Source organism: Carettochelys insculpta, chromosome 20 (assembly GCF_033958435.1).
Source record: "Carettochelys insculpta isolate YL-2023 chromosome 20, ASM3395843v1, whole genome shotgun sequence".
NCBI lineage: Eukaryota > Metazoa > Chordata > Testudines > Carettochelyidae > Carettochelys > Carettochelys insculpta.
In genome coordinates, this window is record NC_134156.1 from 10,042,953 (window position 1) to 10,063,236 (window position 20,284).

Genomic DNA, 20,284 nt, shown 5'->3' on the forward strand with positions numbered 1-20,284 from the left:
TGCCAGGATTGAAGAGCAGCTCGTAGCTGAGGCTGCGTTACACCGAAGGGGGGATGAGCACAGCTGTAACCTTCAGGCTGATCGCTGCACCAAGATGCACAATAAAATCCATTGATAAGGGGGAGCTGGAGGCGTGGGACAGCTTCGCTCTCCCGCCCCACGTGCTGCGTCGCCACGGCAACCGCGGACACAACGTTCCATTGGGGGAATGTAGCAATTTTCACTTTGAACCAATCAAAGCCCGGAGGGCTGATTCAGCAGCCAATGAGGAGAGAGCCGCGGGGGCGTGGCTAGGAGGTGGAAGGTGCAAAGATCTCCCCGAGAGCCTGGCGGTGCCTGGTCCAGCCTGGCCCGCAACCCAGCAGGCTGGTTCGGACCGGTCCAGTTCTTACGGTATCAGCTGTCGGTGAGTCGGATTATCCCGAGACTGATCTGGCGCCTGCAGTTCGGTTATGCGCCTCCCGCTCCGAGCTGCGTTGCCGGAACAAAGCAGCCCGGGCTCGCAGTTATAGCACCTTGGAAGGGCTTCCCCAAGGACGAGCTGGCGGTTCCGGGACAAACCGGGCCCTGTACGTTTCTGCGGAGAGAGGCGGCGACGTGCTCTTCAAACACGGCTAGCAGCAAATAACTTATTATGAGGAAAGGGGAGACCAGAACCCAGCAGTCGCACGTCAGTACATCAAGGGAAGGGGGGAGCAGAAGCAGTGTGTGAAGAAGAGGAAACTTCAGAAGCCATCAAAACCAAGTCCAAATACGAGCATAGGTGCTGGAACTATGGGTGCCGGGGGCGGGGGTCAGCTGCAGCATCCCCTGTCTTGAAGTGGTTTCCATTATATACCCGGTTTCCATTTGAGTTCAAAGCTCTCAGTACCCCCACTCTAAAATTGTTCCAGCATCCTTGAATCGTGGGGGGAGAGGGCATTCAGAATCCGCCAGAAGGAGGTCAGGCAAGCGAGGAGAATTCAGCCAAACCAAGTTCAGGTGTTGGAGAGAGCAGAATGCAGTCATCATCCCAAGGGGACAAGTAAGGAGGGCCCACCACAGACCTAGCTCAGTTTATCCGAGGAAGGCAAAAACACAACCCGATAGGGCCGAGTCACCTTAGCAGGTGCGGACTGAATGGAGGAAGACAGCAGCAGGTGATTGTGAAGAAGAGACCAGGCTAACTCACCTGGAGCGACTGAGCTCAACCAAGAAGTGAGGGAGGATCATAAGGAAGTGGCTGAACCCCCATCGCCGGAGGCTTGTGGCAAAGCACAGTTGACGTTTCTACAGATACCCAAGTGTGTTTAGCGTGAGAAGCCCATCAGCAGCAGGAGGGATCAGGCCATGCCGGAGATGCCCCAGCACAGTGATGTGCTAACTCCTCCTCCCACTGCCAGCGTTTCCATGGAGGGCAATGTAATAGCCATCATCATAGCTGCAAGTGAGTACCCGGTCAGTCTCTGTGCTGCCTTCACTGGGGAGGGAATAGGGAACTGTGCAGCCCCTTGCAGAGACCAAAACTCTAAAACATGCTGCTTCCCCTCTGTTGAAAACCCTTTAATTCCCCTCTGCCTGGGCTTTCCAGGCTCACCTCTTCCGCGACAGAGGGCTCTTGTCACCCCACCTTCTGGATTTATTGTTATGCCACGTCTGTACAACCAGGGTCGGGCATCCTACTCTGGAGTGGCTGTGAAAGGTGCCCAGCAGGAGGGGGAAGAAGAGCACACCCCTACCTCCTGCACAGTCAGACTTTCAAAGGGACCCAGCACCCTTCATCAGAACAACAGCTGCTCAGCACCCCTGAAAATCTGGTGATGTGCATGGGAAGGGCTGGTTCCGCCAGGTGCTTGTCTATTGAGAACATTTGGTTTTTTTGTCCTTTCTCTGATAGACGTTTGGAGAGGCGGGAGAGCACTAGGCTTTCCCACATGCCGGCGTGGGGCAGCTGTGCATGCATTAATTGGTCTGCCTGGAACAGAATATGTTGTTTAATTCACCTGAGTTTTCAATCATGTGTCTGTCACATATTGTTCAGAACAACTAGCATTGAAGGTGAATGGGTTTCCAGGTGACCCATTGAAAAGCTGACACGCTATTCCAGCCGATAAAGAAACGGCTGGCAGCCCATTCTGTCAACCTGTATTGATTCCGTATGGTGGAGTGGGAAGTAATTCCCACATGCCATAAAGCCTCCAGCAGGGAGGAACTAAGACTGGATCCCTTCATCCAATTAGGAGGTGATCTCTGAGTCAGGGCATCTCACCTGAAATGTTTTACAAATAAAAATCCGTTGCAGTTCCCAGAGGGGCTAGATGAGACAATGCACTTTCTAAACATTGTATAGGGGAACAAATCCCCCTTTAGCGTATGTGAGACCTGAATCCGGATTCCCATGTTTTTGCTGCTACATTGGCAAGCACTTAAAGCTGCTTAATAACAATACTCAGCCCTTTTAGGCCACCTTTTGCCATTTGATTTCACCAGGGGCTTGCACAAACATCTGTGTTATGGTAAATTTCACATCACCCTTGCAGAGTAGGGAAGATGGCCCTCTGTGCCCACATAAGGGGAAAATTGAGCTGGGATGGTGAAGGGATTAAGTGACTCACCTGAGGCAATGTGGCCCATCAGTGTCAGAGCTGGTGTCCTGCTCTGGCTGTTTACCTCCCTTGTGCTGTGCTTTGCGTCCATGATCTAGCCCAGGACCTGTGGAATCCTGAGCTCTGATCGTGGCCAGTGTGTTAGTTCTCTTCTAATGTGGATATACTAGGCAGCCTCCCCTGCTGTCTTGTGGCCTCCACCCCTTTGCGCTTATGCAATTAACATGAGATTTCACCTTCCAGCCCTTTGCAGGCGTGGACACAGAGGAGAGAGACAGAGCCCTTGTGTGAAAGTGGGTGCAGGAGTGTGGCCTGATAGAGCAGGGGATGGTAGCTCCACCCTCCAGGCTTCTACTCGTGGCTGTTCTGTTCGTGAGCTTCTTGATTTGGCGTAACTTGCTTGTCCCGTTTCCCCGTATGCAGAAAATAAGACCCACCTCTTAGGAGCTAGGAGACTGAATGAGAGTTAATAGGTAGTAATAATTAATAACAAAACTTCGCTCTTATGCCATGCTCTTCCTCAGTGGCTTGGGACCTTCCTCTGAAAGGCAATGGGTCCTTGGCTTGTTTCGATCTATTGTAGGGCAAGTGGAGGGTAAGTGACCACGGTCTAGGTTTGAGTAGAGGGCTAGTGGCAGTACCCCCAGAAGGGATGTTTGTCACTATATATGAGGAGGAGGCGGCGCTGCCCAGGAGGGTTTAAAACGTCCTCGGGAAGGAGAGGGGTGGCTGCTATTGGGAAACTAGCTGACGAATGGCTGTGTTGGCCACCTGGTTCTCACCCTGGAGTGGAAGAGAGAGGAAGAAAGGGGGAGGCTGAATGGAGACCCCAAGCTGGCTGTGACCAGCTGGGCATGCCAGGCCAAGTGGTGAACTTGTTTGTTCTCTCTTATCTTGGCAGCAGTTTCTTCCTCTGTGTTCATAGTGGCGATCTTGGTGCTGCTGCTCCTCTTGTACCATCGGGACCCCCTGTGCTGCCAGTTTCTCTGTTCCTGCCGTTTCTTTCAGAGCCCCAGCCAATACGTAAGTATCCCGCCCACCTGTCTGGCTAATACACAGTGTCCTAATCCTTGCTTGCCTATGGGCGGATCCCTTACATCGCCATGCTGTGCTGGTTTGGAGTTGGGTGGGGAGGCAGAAGCCCTGCAGCAGCCTGGTTAGAGGCCTGCCGGTGAGGTCTGATCTTCCAGCCTGTGTGATGCCAGGTGGCGGCTTGGCGCAGGGCAGAGTTCTCTCTTGCTGAATGCTAGTGTGTTGCACAGGACTCTGAGCCCCTCTGCTCACCGCCCAGTCTCTCTCCAAACAAAGCCCAGCTAGAGGGTCGTGTCCAAATTGCTGGACTGTACTGGCCAATCAAAAGCAGCCAGTCGGGAGTGCATCGTGCAGCTAGGAATGTCCGAGAACTCTCTGAGCGATTGACATCCACGGTGTTTGAGTCCCAGAGTGTAACAGATTGCTCCCCCACCACCTGCCTTTCACGCCCTCCTGTGTGGAGCCAGGCTTTGCTGCACGCCTTCTCTCTTCAGGCAAAGGGCACAGCAGGAAGTGCTGTAGTAGAAAAACACGGCAGGGCCTCGCTTTGCTGCTGGTGGGCCAGCTGCCTGCTGTGTGCACTGCACAACCTGTGCTGAGGGACCTGGCACAGTCGGTGCTCTCTGAGTCCAGAGGCCTCTCCTGAAATGTTTCTCAGGTGAGTCCTGTTGCAGATCCCAGAGAGACTGGCGGAGACACTGCACTTTCTAGACATCGCATTTGCAAACAAAATCCTTTCAGCGTACCTGAGTCTGGATTCCCATGGTTTTGCTGCTACACTGGCAAACGCTGAAAGCTGCTTCAGCCCTTCTAGGGCGCCGTTTGCCAGATGATCTCACCAGGGCTCATGCAAAAACTCTCATGTCCAGCCTGTACCTGGGGACAGCTCTAGGCATGGAAATTAGTGGTAGAAAGGTCAGTCTGATCATCCAGCCCATCTCCTGGCCTCCACGGGATTGATTCCTGCCTGGGAGGGACTTGACCTCCAAGCCGGCAAGGCTTAGGGCTCCAGAGGAGGGACAGTTTGGAAGAGGATAGTACTGTTCAGGGCCATCCTTAGGATTTGTGGGGCCCTTTGTAGCACTATTAAACTGGTGTCCTTATTTCCAATGGCAGTGGGAGCAGTGACATTGATTTTTTTTTTTTTTAGAGAATGTGATTTATAATCTTCATCAACACACCAATGAAATATTTTAACCTCTGGTCCTGAGGACTAACATGGTAAATTCAGAAACACCTCCTATATGCCTAGGAATGGTAAATGCTTGATAAATGGCTTCACTGCCGCTTGAATGGCTCTTTCACAGGTTCAATGTGCCGTAATAGCTGTGGCTGGTTTTTTCACTGCGAAATTAACTAGCTCCTCTCTAGGGAAGCAGAACCACAGAACAGGGATAGGAAGAGGCTGAGACTCAGGGAGGCCCCAGATGTCCTGTATTCTGTGTATGGGTATGAGCAGCCCTAGGATTGTTGCATACAGAGAAGGATCCAGATGCACATGAGTACCATGTGCCAAGAAGAAGTTGAATTTTCCCCAGTCCTAGCTCCAAACAGATACCTGCTCTGTGGAGGTGGGGGGCACTGGGCTGAGAGAGAGAAAGTTCTTCAGAGCATGAAAAAGAAGTGTAAGTGCCATCACAGGCTGAGAATTCCACTAGCAACCTGGACACAAGTGCTGCTTTGCCAGCTTTTCCTGCACAGCAAGAGTGGGCCAGGGGGCCCCAGGGTTACTTCATCTTTTTCCCCTCTGTTGGTCTGGGGAGATGTTCTCCGGAGTCATATGGTTAGGGGAGTTGCCAGCATGCCGTGGCAGCCTCGTGCTCATGGTGGTTGGGATCCTGTTCTCATGGAGAGTAGTAACAGAGAGGGAGCCGTGCTAGTCTATACACTAGCAAAACAAAAAAGCCGTCCAGTAGCACTTTAAAGACTAACAAAATAGTTTATTAGGTGGTGAGCTTTCGTGGGACAGACCCACTTCCTCAGATGGCTATGGTCAGAAGAAGTGGGTCTGTCCCACGAAAGCTCACCACCCAATACACTATTTTGTTAGTTTTTAACGTGCTACTGGACTGCTTTTTCGTTCTCATGGAGATGTGACTACAGCTATCACTCCTCTTCTTTGTGGCATCTTAATGTTTCCCTGCAAGATGGGGTCCAGGACACTCCAGCAGAAGGGGTTCCTCCCCACAGCTGCTGTTTTCATGCCTGTCAAAGAGACGCCAGTGCAGCTGTGGTGAGAAAAGTGACTGTGGCCATCTCATGCCACAGATCTGCTCCTTCTGGTGGTTCAGAGCCACAGTTGCTTGGCCATCTAGTCGTTAAGGTGGATTAAGCTGAGTTAATGGTTTCCCTTGGGAAGTGGTGAGAAATCCCCTGGGAATTGTCAGCTCAGTGTTGTGCAGGGAGCAGTCCTGGATTTGCAGGGAGGTGAACCCGGTGACTGATGAGCTCAGCTTTGGAGAGTGAGCTGGATACTCTTCTGGCTGGCAGGTCATCTAGAGAACTACATTCCACTTCCCTCTCCTGGTGTCGCTGTGGAGTGGGGAAGTGCAAACTGGAGAGAGCCCAAGGTGAACCACAAAGGCAAAAGCCACTCTTGTGCCTAGCTCCTTTGCTCCTCTTCTGTGGTGGCTAAGGCTGAAGGGGAGGTGGCTGTTTGTGGTTTATATTTGAGATCAGTTTTCCCTGTTAGCTGAGCACATGGGTGGCTGCCCAGGAGAGATTCAGGTGCTGCCCAGCTGATTAGCAGAGCACCCACAGCCAGCAGCGTGTGTTTATGTTGGTGGTGCACATCCACCCATCTGGGTGCACATAACAAAACTTATTCCACCCACGGATGGAGAAAATTAGAGGGACCCTTGTTTGAGATTTACATTTTTTGCTAGAGAGCCTTTGGAGGACCCCCACATATGAGGCTGCATCTCTCCTTCCTGGCTGCTAAGAGGAGATGCAGATTCCTTCTGGCTGCATGTGACCTTGTCTTCACTACAAGAAAGGTGTGTTCTTCTCTCCAGGTAGCAGTCTAGTGTAGACAAGGCATCGCTTAAGTGACCAGATCAAGTTGCTGAAGAGGGTTTATTTTGGAACTCCAAACTACATCCATTAGTGAACTCGAATTCAGAACACTCTGCCCCCTGTTTCTGTTTGGTAGTGAAGACGAGGCTTGTGTCTTTTCAGCCCTTCAAGCATCTCATCAGGCTCCTCCTGCAGAAACAGCAGAAGTGAGGAGCTAAGATTCGCAATGTTACCTCTTTAACTCTACCACTCTGGCTAAAGCAATACCACCTTCCCATCCCCTTTCCCCTAGTGCAGACACGCTTACAGTGGTACAAAGGTACTTTTTTATCAGTATAATTTATTGCCGTAAGGGAAGGTGGAATGAGCTATGTGAGGGTAATGTACCTTAGTAACTGCAACCGACTAGTGTTACAAACTCACTATTACAAACTGACTGGTGAGTCACACACCTCATTTGGAAGTACCCAGTCAGGCAGCAGCAGAGACAGAAACCAAACAAAAATGCAGGTACGGTACAGTTAAATGTAAACTATGCCCCCTCCCCCCAAAAAAAAAAAAAAAAGAGAGAGAAAGTCAGAACAACCAGCAATTTCTTTTGCACAAGAATGTTTCAGAACTGTCTTACGTCAGTTGTGAATTTTTAAAGAACAACCATAATGTTTTGTTCAGCGTTACAAACATCTTAGAGCTATGGACTGCCTCCATGCCCAAGGTCTTCGTAACTCTGAGGTTCTACTGCATTTCAGTTTAAAAATAGGGTCCTCCACACCTTTGTGGTTAAAGCCTACAGAAAAGGGGTGTAGACCAACTGAGAAAGTCTTTATAAGTAACAGAGAACAAAAGTAAATCTTTGGTTTGCTTTGAAGTTACCCTTACAGCTCTAGGGCTGATCTTGCAATTAGTAGAAAACACATTTAGTAGTACAGGATCAAATTTTCTCTGAAGCCTTTAAGAGACAATGGGTCACCCCCTCCCCCTTGCCCCACCCTGCCATATCTGCAGAGCTGATTGCAGCTGTAGCGGCTTACGCTGGAGAGAGAGCCATAAATGCACTGGTTCTGACAGAAAGAGAAACAAAGAGGGAATGAAATGTAAAACCCTGACCACTTGTGGCTGAAAAATCACATGACCTTTTTCGCAGGAGTATGAGTGATTGGCCTTGGTCAAATTCTAGTGCTGGCAATTACAGTCCACCTCCTCGCTTCCCTGTGAAGAAGTTGCTCTTGGCTAGAAGAGATGGGTGTAGCTGGGGTACTTATCTGGGAACTGGAAAGTGCCCAAAGCTCTAATCCTTGCCTTACCCAGATCTTATTGAGGAAATTGACCAGAATACCTAATGCAGATGGCTTCCCACACCAATGTTCTTATTGCAGAGTAAGGGGTTTGTCTACATTTGTTAAGTTATTTCAGAGTAAGGTAGGCTGTGACTCTTCAAGGGCAGTTGCTATTATGGAATAGCACTTATGTGTAGACGTTTTTATGGCAGAATCATAGCGCTTCATTCCTGTTTTGTTTAATCCATTTCCAAAGCAGATTAAGGAAATGAATTATTCTTCTGTAATAAGCGTGTCTACACCAGAGTAGCGTTTGAACTGAATCTTGCTTTTAAAATAATAACATTGCATGGGGACAAGCCCTTGCTGGCTCTAGAGCCTTGGGCAAAAGACTTAATTTCTTATACTGGTTTTAGCAGAAAGATGCCTCCCGTCACCTCTAGATAGCTCCATGACACTAGATTCACTTGAAAACTCCATTTACACTAGCATAGATCCAGGATGTGTACCAGTTCGAGGTGAATTAATCTGCTTCTAAAATGTTAGCATATGCTCAGTGCAGTCCACCACAGCACATTAATTCCACATGTACCATAACCTCCGGAGCACACGGATGAAGTTTGCTGCAAATTGAATTGGTTCCGTATGTTGGGTGCGAGCGCACAGTAGCTGTGTATCACTGTTTGCATTGCTCAGTGGCTGTCCCAGGGTGCTTTGCAGTCAGCCATCACGGACCTGTCTGTGTATCTGTATCGGAGGGGTAGCCGTCTTAGTCTGGATCTGTAACAGCAATGAAGGGTCCTCTGGCACCTTATAGACTAACAGAAAAGTTTTGAGCATGAGCTTTCGTGAGCACAGACTCACTTCAGCAGATGCTGGTCTTGGAAATCTGCAGGGCCAGGTATAAATAAGCCAGAGCAAGGGTGGGGATAACAAGGTTAGCTCAGTCAGCAAGTGTGAGGCTGACTACCAGCAGTTGATCTGGAGGTGTGAACACCCAGGGAGGGGAAGCTGCTTTTGTATTTAGCCAGCCATTCGCAGTCTTTGTTTAAGCCTGAGCTGAGGGCGTCGAATTTGCAGATGAATTGTATACACCGCACCACAGTCACTCTAACTCAGGGACCCATCCATGCAACAAACCTCGTTGCCAGCTCTGCCCACATATCTACACCAGCAACACCATTACAGGACCTAACCAGATCAGCCACAGCACTGTGAGTTCATTCAGCTGCACATCTACCAATGTAGTTTATGCCATCATGTGCCAGCAATGCCCCTCTCCTATATACATCGGACAAACTGGACAGTCTCTACGTAAAAGAATAAACGCACACCAATCAGATATCAGAAATGGCAATATACAAAAACCCGTAGGAGAGCACTTCAATCTCCCAGGACACACAGTAGCAGACTTAAAAGTAGCTATCCTACAGCAAAGAAATTTCAGGACCAGACTCCGAAGAGAAATTTCTGAGCTACAATTCATCTGCAAATTCGACACCCTCAGCTCAGGCTTAAACAAAGACTGCGAATGGCTGGCTAAATACAGAAGCAGCTTCCCCTCCCTTGGCGTTCACACCTCCAGATCAACTGCTGGTAGTAAGCCTCACCCTTGCTGACTGAGCTAACCTTGTTATCCCCACCCTTGCTCTGGCTTATTTATACCTGGTCCTGCAGATTTCCAAGACCAGCATCTGATGAAGTGAGTCTGTGCTCACAAAAGCTCATGCTCAAAACTTTTCTGTTAGTCTATAAGGTGCCACAGGACCTTTCGTTGCTGTGTATCCGTGTGGCCTCTCCTGTCCTGGGGTCACATTCCTCCAATGCCCCCTTCCCTATGGGCTTTAAAAGTTGGCCCAGGGCTAGATTTTGCCCATTTGCTCCTCAATTCCAGCGCATCGTCGTTCTTGTGACTCTACAGCATTTCTGCTCTGCAAACCTCACACCATGGCCATGGTGCTGCTTGGGGGCGTGTGGAGACCCAGGCTCTCATGGACCGTGGGGGGAGAAGCCTCCATGTAGCACGCTCTTGTATCCAGCCGCCATAGTGAAAACCTGTTTGTGGAGGTTGCAAAGGAGATGTGCCCAAGGGATCATGACCAAGCTGCCTGCCAGGACTGGATAAAGAGCAAGAAGCGCTGGAGGACCCTCATTAACAGGAGGGATGCAAGGAAGACATTGGGCGGTGGACGGACCATCTGTCCCCATTGGGAAGATCTGACAATGATTTTACCCAATTTCATACCACTCCCAACCCAGAGAGATTGTGGCTGCTGCTCTGAGCTCTTGTGATGTAGTGGGGGATACTGTGTAGTGAGTCAGCTCTGGCCCTCCCTTTTACCGGACCCCACTCTTTAAACACTCCTTTGGAAACAGCCCCCCACTCATGCATCTGATGAAGCAGGTCTTTGCCTGTGAAAGCTTATGCTCCAAAATATCTGTTAGTCTATAAGGTGCCCCAAGACTTCTTGTTGTTCTGTGCACATGAGTGGCTCAGAGAGGGTGTGGGGCTCCTGCTGAGGGTAACTGAGGCGACCAGGTGACACCTCTGGACTGCAGACAAAGGAGGAGGTGGAGCCTGAGGGGTTTGAATTGGAACTGGGAGTTGGAAAGCAGTTAGTCTGGGTTTGGAGTGAGAGCGCCAGAGATGGGGGCAAGGCCCCAGCTCATGGGGCCCCTCGGGGCCTCCTCTCCCCAGCATGGATTGGACTGACTGTCCCTGCCTGCTGCACTGACTCTTCTGTAAGACGCTGTGTCCTGTCAGCTAATAAACCCGTGGTTCTCCTGCTGAGTGAGAGTCACTCCTGCCTGCGGACGGGGTGCAGAGCTTGGGGACCGCTGAACCCCATCACAGCTCTCTTACCCCTACCCCCACAGGCGAACCAGCTGTGCTCACTGGGGAGCCACCGGGACGAGGAGGGAGAAGATCTGTCCCTTCAGAGCCAGGAGCCGGTTGGGAGCCAGAGGTTGGAAGGCAACCTCCATCCCACTCTGCAGCAAGGCAGCCCACAGTGGGGCAAGGTCGGCCCAGTTACATGGCCATTAAATGCTGAGCTTGGCTGCGGGGGACAGCCTAGCTACACCCGCTCCCCCATTCCTTTCTCACCTGGGCTGAGGGGCGGACTGGTTTACATCTCCACTCCCATTAACGGCTTCCCTGGCCTGGTGGGGAGGTGGTCTGGTTAACCCTCTCCCCCATTAGTTCACCTGTGCCGAGGGAGGGGGCGGTTACACCCCCTCCCCCATTAGCTGTTCCTCTGGGCTTGGGGCGGGGGGGTTGGCCTAATTACACCTGTTAATTGCTGGCCTATGCTCGGGGTGTGGGTGTGGCCCAGTTACCCCTCCCCCACTCGCCAGCCATGGGGGCTGGTTACCGCAGTTACTAACCAGGCCTCGGGCTGGTCCTGGGCTGCCCGGCCATTGCCCGCAGGAGGATGCTGCTCAGCGCTTTATCACCCCTACCTCACTGCAGCTGCAGCCCTCCAGCCCTTCGCCACACGCAGGGCCTTGCAGTCCCAAACAGAGCCTGAGCCGCGGTGATAACTGCAGCTCCCAGCATGCCCTGCTGTGCCAAGGGGGGGCCTCCCATCCGTCACACGAGCAAGGCACCAGCCCTGAGGCATTGGCAGAAGCCAGGCGGGAGCAGGAGGCAGATACGGTCTATGGCAGCCTGCCAGGGGCTGCAGGGGGGAAGGAGGGTGGGGGCGGGGCTGAGCTCCCGCCTCACACGCCAATGAAAATCGGTGGCACGCGTGCCAGGGTTGCCAACCTCTGCCTTAAGGTGTCGGTGCTCTAGCAGAGGCTGCTTGGTGTAGCTCTGCCTGCTGGTAGCAATCCACTGGCTTAGTTCAGCACACACCACACACCTCCCTAGCCCCCGGCGCACACACTGAATGCCGGCGTGGGTGCTCACCTGGTATTCATTTCCCTTCCTTTCCTCTTCCCACTTGCCGTGTAGGATTGTCCTCCTCCGTACTTCAGCAGTAACCAGCGGCTGGTGGGACCCCAGGCAGGAGCACAGCAAACGGAGAGTGCTGCTGAGAACCCGGGGGTGCAGGTGAGGCTGCTGCGGATACAGGGCCGTCACTGACCCAGTGGGTCAGAGTGCTTTGGGGAGAGGGTGGGTGGCTTCAAAGGGCCCAGCGAGGCAACAGTCATCACATGACCCTGTTGCTGTCCAGCATTAACGGTTTAAACGGTTCAGGGTTTGGTATGCAGACCTCAGAGGTGGAGAAAAGTATCCAGAGAGTTACAGCTGCTTTGCGGGAGGGAGGGTTGTGTACTTAAGTACAAGAGAGTGGTGTCCCTCTGGAAAACTACTTGAGTAAAAGTGCACACGCACACATGCAGCTTTTTTTGTACTCAAGTATCCAGGCGTGAAAGCAGCTGTACGTTTACTCAAGTAACTTGTGGGGTACTTTATCCACCTCTGGCAGACCTCCATCTGCTTAGTACCATGTAGCAGACACAATACTCCTGAACCTCTCTAACCCGATGTCCCTAATCTGGGAACCCACAGGGTTCAGACCCTAGCCAGGGGAGAAAGACACGGCTCTGTGTCCATCACTCCCCACACTGAGGGAACAGCAGCGCAGTGAAGGGCTTTTCCCCTTCCGCTCCCATAGCAGGCAAGGGCTGCAATGTGTGCTCCTGGGACCAGATAAGCACCCCCTCCACCTCAAACCTCATCCCTTTCACACACCCTCCCTCCCAGACCACCACCTGCAGCCCCAGGCAAGGACACCCATGGTCCAGAAAATTCCACAATTTGGTGTTGCCAGATTAAAGAGATTTATTACAAAGCATTTTAACCCTTTACAGAAGATACAGAAAAGGGAAAGCAGTGAAAACTTTTATAATGTAAAGAATTAAGTGAGTGAGGCTTCCATTTTTAACAACACCCCTCGTTCCCCTTCCCATTAGCCATGGACAGGTTTTGGAAGGAACTTCTCCTTTTGATGGCAATCTTGGAGGAGGTATTAACAGTTCCAGTGATGATCATCTTTAAGAGTCTGATCCCATTTGTCTAAAAGACAAAACAAGACACGCCAGAGGAAGGAGGAGAAAACAGACAAAACTAGAAAAAAAATCTGAGGGGGTAGCCATGTTAGGGTATGTCTACACAGCAGTGTTAGTCTAAAATAAGCTATTCTGGAATAGTTAGCCGGAAACATCTTACTTCAAAATATGCTGCTACACCCAAAATGCATTTTAAAATAGCACTTAGCTATTTGAAATACAGTGTCTACGCACAATAGAGCCTATTTTGAAATAGAGCCATTGGACACACTATGGTTTATTTCAAAACAGGTGCTCTTCCCAGTCTACACAGCTGCTCTTTCAAAATAGGTGCTGTTGCTGGTGGAATGAGGTTTACCTAGTTCGAAATAAGCCAGCATCTACACTGCATAATTGCAAAGTTATTTCAAAATAACAGCTGTTATTTCGAACTAACTGTAGATGAAGCCATAGTCTCTTACTCAAATCATCTGAAGAAAGTGGGTCTTACCGATGAAAGTTCATGACTTAACATATGTGCTAGTCTCTAAGGTGCTACGTGACTGCTTTCTATTTGTGTTAGTCTCTATCTGAAAACACCATGAAGAGTCCACAGGACTCCTTGGAATCTAGAAAAGGCAGTCATCTGGGTCCCTCTTGCATGAGGACAGTCTTAGGGTCAGGTGGAGGTAAGCCCTACGGTGTGATGACAGATCCTGGAGTCCTAGGAGAAGGTGGCGGTTTCAGTGTCGTGGTAGCTGTGTTAGTCTGTTTCAACAAAAACAAGAAGGTATCCTGCGGCACTTTAAAGACTGACAGATTTATTTGGGCACAAGCTTTCGTGTTGCATCTGACAACGTGGGTTCCAGCACACGAAAGCTTATGCCCACGTAAATTTGTTAGTCTTTAAGGTGCCACAGGAGTCCTTGGCTTTTATGAAGCTTGCTTCCTGTCCTGCCGTCTCCTACCCAGCAATTGTCAGCAGCTGTCTTCTGATTTCCTTCCCAACCTCTTTGTCTTTTAAGGACCACGGAAGGGAGCGATGGGCATAACAGCCCATCTGCCCAATACTTGGCTCCACAATTAGGCCTAATTTCTAACACAGTGCCACCCTCTTCCCGTTTGCTGGGTATGATCTTAACAGTCCTTATAGGTCTTTCCATTTGTACTAACTCAGCCAGTTTCCTTTTTGCACCTTTTCCCAGCAACGCTCGTGGGTTATTGTGCCCTTTGATGCACCTGAACTACTTACACTTGAACTTACAAGCAGGGTGAATTCCTAGGCCCTGTTATGACTACAGGGCTGCGTAGAGCTCATGATAGGCAGTGAAAGATGCTTTGGGTATGAAGGCTGGGGGAATGGTGTGATGCAGGGGAAGGTATATTTGTGAGGTTAGGGTCTGGAGCCAATCCCCTTAAACAAAGGTGCAGGATACCAGAGACAACAGTCCTATTGCAGATGATTTGGGCATGGAGCTCTGGACAGAACCTCCTTCATGTGGGTGCTGCAGGTTGAAGTGAGAGTCCTAGGGCACCATCAACACCAAGTGCTGGTGTAGGTGCCTTAGACCCAGGGCTCCACCAGCACCTGTCTTTGTGGGTGTAAGTAAGGGCACACAGAGCACCAGCCTCCTAAACAGAACTCCCGGGCTGAGAGTTCCTAGTGTACTAGGTGCAGGATCAATTCAGACAATCACTTAACACATTTCCCTGCGGGGCGGTGTTGGGTTATTTCCAGGGAGATGAACTGTTCTGCGTTGGACCCCCCAGCAGCTACCAGCTACCTCCCTGGGAGCAGCTGCGCTTGCCGAGCTATGAAAGCGTGCGGAAGAAGGATCGGCAACGGGAGATCCATCAGATGATTGCTGAGAGGTTTGGGCTGTGGGCAGATCCCACCCAGGAGGTGAATAGAAGCCTGCTTCAGCTGCCGGCATGCTGCCTCCAGCCATCTAGAAGTACAGCCAGGCCCCCCACCTGCTCACTTCCAGGCCTTTTGCAGCACTCTGCAGTGTAGTAGCAGGGGCCTTTGTTCTCTGCCCCTGCAGATGCCTTTCTCTGATTGTATTTGTCTCTGTGAAAGGCTTCCAGGAAATTCCACGTTTGCATTATGGCAGGTTAATGATTGACCTCTCCCCAGTGTATCTGCAGAAAGGTCTTCCCCAGCCAGGCTGGAGAGGGCACAGGGCTGCTGATCTGTTTGAAGACAGGATGTGACGAACAAGATCTCAAGTACCCCTTTTCTCCATTTCCTTATGCTGGCAGCCCTCCTCACGGCTACTACAGCTGAATGTCTTTTTCTGCTGCTTGGGATTATTCATAAATTACAGGGCTGTGAGGCTCTGCCTGTTGCTCACCTTCCGACCCTTAAGCTTCCTGTTCTGTAGAGTAGCGAGGCCTAGACAATCAGAAGTTTCCGCATTCAGCTGGGCAGATCTGTCCTTGAGCAACACCCCCGGCTGGATTAGTCTGCTGTACCATCCTCTCCCCCTTGCTGTGCCCAGGCCTGCCTGGCGCCGAATGGAAATCCGTGACACTCTTAATACAGTAGGATTCCTCCACTCACTTCCTTCCTTCAACCGTTGAGCCATTAAGCCTGTATCCAAAAAAAGAATCAGTGCAGTGGACATTGAAACAATTAGCTCTGCCTCCCCGTGGCAGTTTACATGTGCACAGGGGTTCCCAAACTTTTTGGCATCACATCCGCCTTTTGATTTTTGAGAAACCCTCACCCCCCCCACCTCTTCTTTACCATCATCCAACCCTTTAACAAAAAATTCAATTCGTAATTTGAAACAAACACAAAAGCTTGATATAAAAATGTTATATGAAATTAAAAAGTAAGCACGAATAATTTTTCTTGGCCCCTTTTGGTTGCTTGGTGCAGACGCAGCTGTCTAGCTACCTGAGCCCCATGCCAGCCTCCAGAGCTGTCCATGCCAGCCACCCACCTTCCTGAGACCTGCACTGCCAGAGCCGCCAGGGCCAGTTGTCCACCTGCCTGCTGGTTGCTCAATCCCCACACTGCCAGGGCCAGCCACCCACCAGCCATCCCGAGCCACCTGAGCCCTGCACTGCCGAGGCCAGCCAGCCACCCACCTGCCCAAACCCCACACTGCCAAGGCCAGCCACCCAGGCCCTGCTCTGCTGGGGCCAGCCGCCTGAGCCTCACTTCTCCCGCCAGCTGGCCATCTGCCCAAACCCTGCAAGCTGCTCCCCCAAGCCCCTCCCCTAGTCTCCCACAAAGCCAGGCACCCTCAGGCCCCAATCTAACCCCATCCTTCTCCTCCTCCCCTCAACCCACACTCACTCATTTGCAGAAGGCAGCCAGCTCCATTGGGGTCTTTGCTGGCTGCCTGCTTTTTATAGAGGTCACCCACATAAACAAACAGAGGCTGAGAGCTGGAAGCAAAGGGCAGCTCTTTCTTCAGGTTGGGGCAATGATGGGGGCGGGGGCTGAGTCACCTCATGCCCCCCCCCCCGGAATTTCTTCACACCTCCCAGTTTGGGAAACCATGTCCTAGCACCTTGTGAGGCAGAGAACATGAGGCACTGAGGGGAAAGGGCCTTGCCTTGGAGGGAACTGGTGGTAAAGCCAGGATTAGAACGTGGGAGTTCTGGCTCCTAGTTCTGTACCACACATCTCACCCCCCACCTGATTTCTATGGAGGGGTTTTAAACACACAGGCCCTGAGCCTCAGGTATTGAGGGCCCATTGATTTCTGTGGGAACTAGAGGCATAAATACCTTTTGAGGGTCAGGGCCACAGCTGCTACAGTGCTGGGTGGGTGCTGAGTAGTAAGGTCTAGCTCATAGATACTTACAAGCGGAGGTGGGGAAAATACCCAAAAGGTTACTAGAGTAAAATCACTGCTCCTTGGGGAAGCATGTAATTAAGCAAAAGTCAGGGTGGCCTTTTGAAAAACTACTGAGTAAAAGTACATGGCTGTTGCATCTTGATTATACTTGGATATCCAGATGTATCCATGGATTTCCATAGGGTGTCCACTTTTCACTTCTGGATACTTGAGTATAATTAAGCCCTTTTACTCAAGTAGTTTCCTGGACGGTGGCTTTGACTTACTTACATTCCACTCACACTCTCAAAGCAGCTGTACTTTTACTTAGGTAACTTTTTGGGTACTTTCCCCACATGTGCTTACAAGAAACAGCTGGCATGAAATGCACAGATGTGGGAGGGGAATACATAATAGCTAATCTTATGTTAACAGGGAAATAATCATTTCAAAGGGAAGAGCGCCTGCTAAAAGGGTTTTCATGGCTAGGCTGACAGGTCTCTGAACTTACTAGCAAAAGCCATCCATGGGGCTGAAGAGACCCACTATAGGACAGCATGGGCTGGGCTACACTAACTGTATTGGATTTCCCCCTTAACTCCCCATAATCTCCCTTGCATGCCCGATCTAGCTGGCAGTGTGGAGAGAGCTGCCGTGCTAATGGCAAGTTCAGCGTGTTTAATTTCAGAGTTGTGCCAATGATGCAACAGGGCTCACTTAAACCTTATAAGTATAACCGTATAATCTTCACCACTCTTTATTTCCAACCAGTGTAATGGACTTCTCTTTCTCTCTTAGCTGCCACCACCTTATGAACAAGCCCTAAGGCATCCTCCAGCCTGTCCAGGAGCTGGCACAGGGTCAGACTTCCCTGATGGATACAGATTGCTGGACACGTTCCAGGCATCGGCCAGCTACCCAACTCAAAGGAACACAGCTGTGTAGAACAGGAATCAATCCTGGAATGCTTCTGCTTCCCTCTGCGGCCAGGCCAGCAGGGCCTGGGATGTTTCCCTTCCTGCAGGGTGGAGTCAAACCTCATGCCCCCATCCAGTCGCCCAAACAGCCAAGAACTACTGGTGCAAAAGAGTGGAGATTCCCATCTGCTGACTCCCCCCATGAGAATGAAGGTGGAGTGACTACCAGGATCTATCTACCAGCCATCTCTCACCTGGAAACAGTGGAATGAACACAGGGAATTCTTCACCACTGGTTTCACTCTTTGTAACCTTATCTTAACCAAAGACCATGGAATAATCCTCAGTCCTTTCTGTTGTATTTCAGAGGGCAGAGCAAAGTTGATGATCCACTCAGCCAAGGACCATCTCTGGAGGAAAGGCAGGTGGCTCTCTACTGTAACATATGCCTCAGTGAGGCTGCAGCAGATACTGCAACATGTTCCAAGGATTAAACCTCAGAAGCTGGGCATCTCGTCCTCAACTGCTTTATCTTATCAACTCATGTTGTAAAAACATTTACCTTATCACGTACCAGTGGGAAGCCTGACATGCAAGTGACGGAATGAATGTATTTGTACTAGAGAACTGCTGTCATGAGTTCATCGCTATGTGCGCCATACCCCCATCCTTCTGGGATATGCTGTGTGGAGGAAATCCTGTAAGTTCAGACACGATAAAGGATGCAGAAAGGGCCAGGATTGTTCCACAATGCTCTCAACAAAAGGCAGAGGATGGCAGCATTTCAAAACAGCAGGAACTATGTGCCAAGCCATGCAGATTGGAAGGGATTAATGCAACGACAGGGGACTTCACTCTGAAAGGTGCAAGGGTGGAAAAATACTGATAGCAGCTCAAGTTACTTGGCTCCACTTCCTAAACAAATGGCTCTTTGAGTTCTGTAGATCAGATAATTGAATTACGCCTGCCATGTAACTGCAATTCAGTCTCTCCCCTACTTTTTGTATTTCAGGACAAACTTAAGTATTAACAATGTGGTAGATGAAACCAAACCAGTGCGATCAGGTCTACTGTGTGACTGAGCGCTGCGGAATGATTATGGAGCAGATTGTTTTGTTTGGATTTTGACCTTAGGGTTTGCCGCTTTCACCTTTCAGCTAGTGAATATGATGTTCTCACAGACTTTTTTTCACCCAGTTGGGAGTTCCACACTTATGCCAAATTAGCTTTGAAACTGTGGCCAGGTCACCACCTCTAAGTCAGGGGGGGCATTGATTTAATCTGTTGGGGGCCGAGTTTAAAAACAAACAGATTAATGGAGTAAGTTTTACTTTTTAAAGCCCCCTCCTCTTCCCACCCTTATTTTTTTTTTTAAATTATGGTTACAAGAGAGGAGGGGAAAATTCTCTTCTGCCACACTTAAATCCTAAATCCAACAGGATAGTGCTTATGGCCAAGACCCAGGAAATGAAACCAAGGAATTAAGAAACAAAACAGACAGTCTAGTTTTACGTTCAAGTGAAAAGTATAGGTAGCATGGAGGATGCCCTAACAAAGGCCTTGAAGTTTACTAATCTAAAGGAGTGTGAGAAGCAGGGATAAGGCTATTTTAAAGGCACACCACCCTAGAAAGTTTTGGAGAAGAAATTTAACCCCCTTATTAAAACCGAACATGTCAGAATTCATCTGGACTTATTTTCTTCATTACACAATGCTGTAATGCACGTGGGACTCAAAATCCAGAGACGTTGCTTTGGAGTGAAACTAGAAATTCATAAGTGTTCTTTTGACCTCAGGTTTTACTTTTGATCACAAGTGGTTTTGCCATTTACCTTTTATATATGCTAAACCTGGCAAGACGGGATATGACTCAATTCCAGGCTATTTCATTATTGATTTAAAAAAACATGTTCTCTGAAACTGTCTTTTGGACAAGGAGCTCCTGGAGTTCCTTGTTTAATCTAAGCAGACAAGAATGTTGCAACACAACTTTTGTGTGAGGCCTGCATCTTGGCCAATAAACTCAGCACTCACCACTTCAGAAGAGCTGATTGTGTGTCTCCCCCTTCAGAAGATAACCATGAACTATGGAGACAGCACCTTGTGCTACTTGTTCCTGCCAATAAACAGCAGTGTTGGGAACCCAGTACCTCCTTGCACGTAAGTTTATAACTGTTGTCAATATACTGCAAATGCATTCGTTAAGAGGAGGGTGAATGATAACGGAGATTCAATAGCTCCTCTGGTCCCCACTACAGTTAGCTCCCATGTATCAGAAATAACAATTAGGGTTAGCATACTCCAGAGGGTGTTATCGTTACACCCAGTCAGCAACCCCGAGCAATACTGTGCCTCAGTTTCCCCATAGGATAGCTGCTTTATGTAAGTTATGAGTACTTCTTATAAAGTATTAGAAGTGATTGCCAGTATCCCTATTTTACCAATGGGGAAACTGAGGCAGGGGTTGAGCCCCAACGCCACAGAACGAGCAGGTGCCAAAGCTGGGATCAGAACTCAGGACCGTGTTTGTCTGCTACCTTCTCTTCCTTTTTCAGAATTCCCAGCATGCATCAGGTGCAATTAGAATAGGGACTGTTCTGAGGAATACCAGGTATCAAAAGGGTTGTACCTAGAATGGGATAATTCCTGTACAGAAAATGCAGTGT

The 20,284-nt window shown here is 49.9% G+C and overlaps 1 protein-coding gene across 2 annotated transcripts; it reads left to right on the forward strand.

The window, feature by feature from the left end:
* The first annotated feature begins 318 nt into the window (after positions 1-318).
* On the forward strand, positions 319-19,750 carry LOC142023636 (uncharacterized). Of its 2 annotated transcripts, none has more exons than XM_075014790.1 (5): positions 319-1,426; positions 3,487-3,608; positions 11,868-11,966; positions 14,646-14,810; positions 17,500-19,750. In XM_075014790.1, the coding sequence occupies exons 1-5, from the start codon at positions 1,330-1,332 to the stop codon at positions 17,644-17,646; spliced, it is 630 nt and encodes a 209-aa protein (XP_074870891.1). In that variant the 5' UTR covers positions 319-1,329; the 3' UTR covers positions 17,647-19,750. The 2 variants fall into 2 exon arrangements, with proteins under 2 accessions (XP_074870891.1, XP_074870892.1); XM_075014791.1 differs by having other exon boundaries at positions 3,490-3,608.
* The last annotated feature ends 534 nt before the right edge of the window (positions 19,751-20,284 follow it).

Bases quoted from the DNA above. Each gene is read 5' to 3' on its own strand.
- LOC142023636 (XM_075014790.1), top strand. From the start codon at position 1,330: ATGCCGGAGATGCCCCAGCACAGTGATGTGCTAACTCCTCCTCCCACT. The intron at 3,609-11,867 runs GTAAGTATCCCG...CTTGCCGTGTAG, and splicing joins TTCAGAGCCCCAGCCAATAC to GATTGTCCTCCTCCGTACTT. The intron at 11,967-14,645 runs GTGAGGCTGCTG...GGTTATTTCCAG, and splicing joins CTGAGAACCCGGGGGTGCAG to GGAGATGAACTGTTCTGCGT.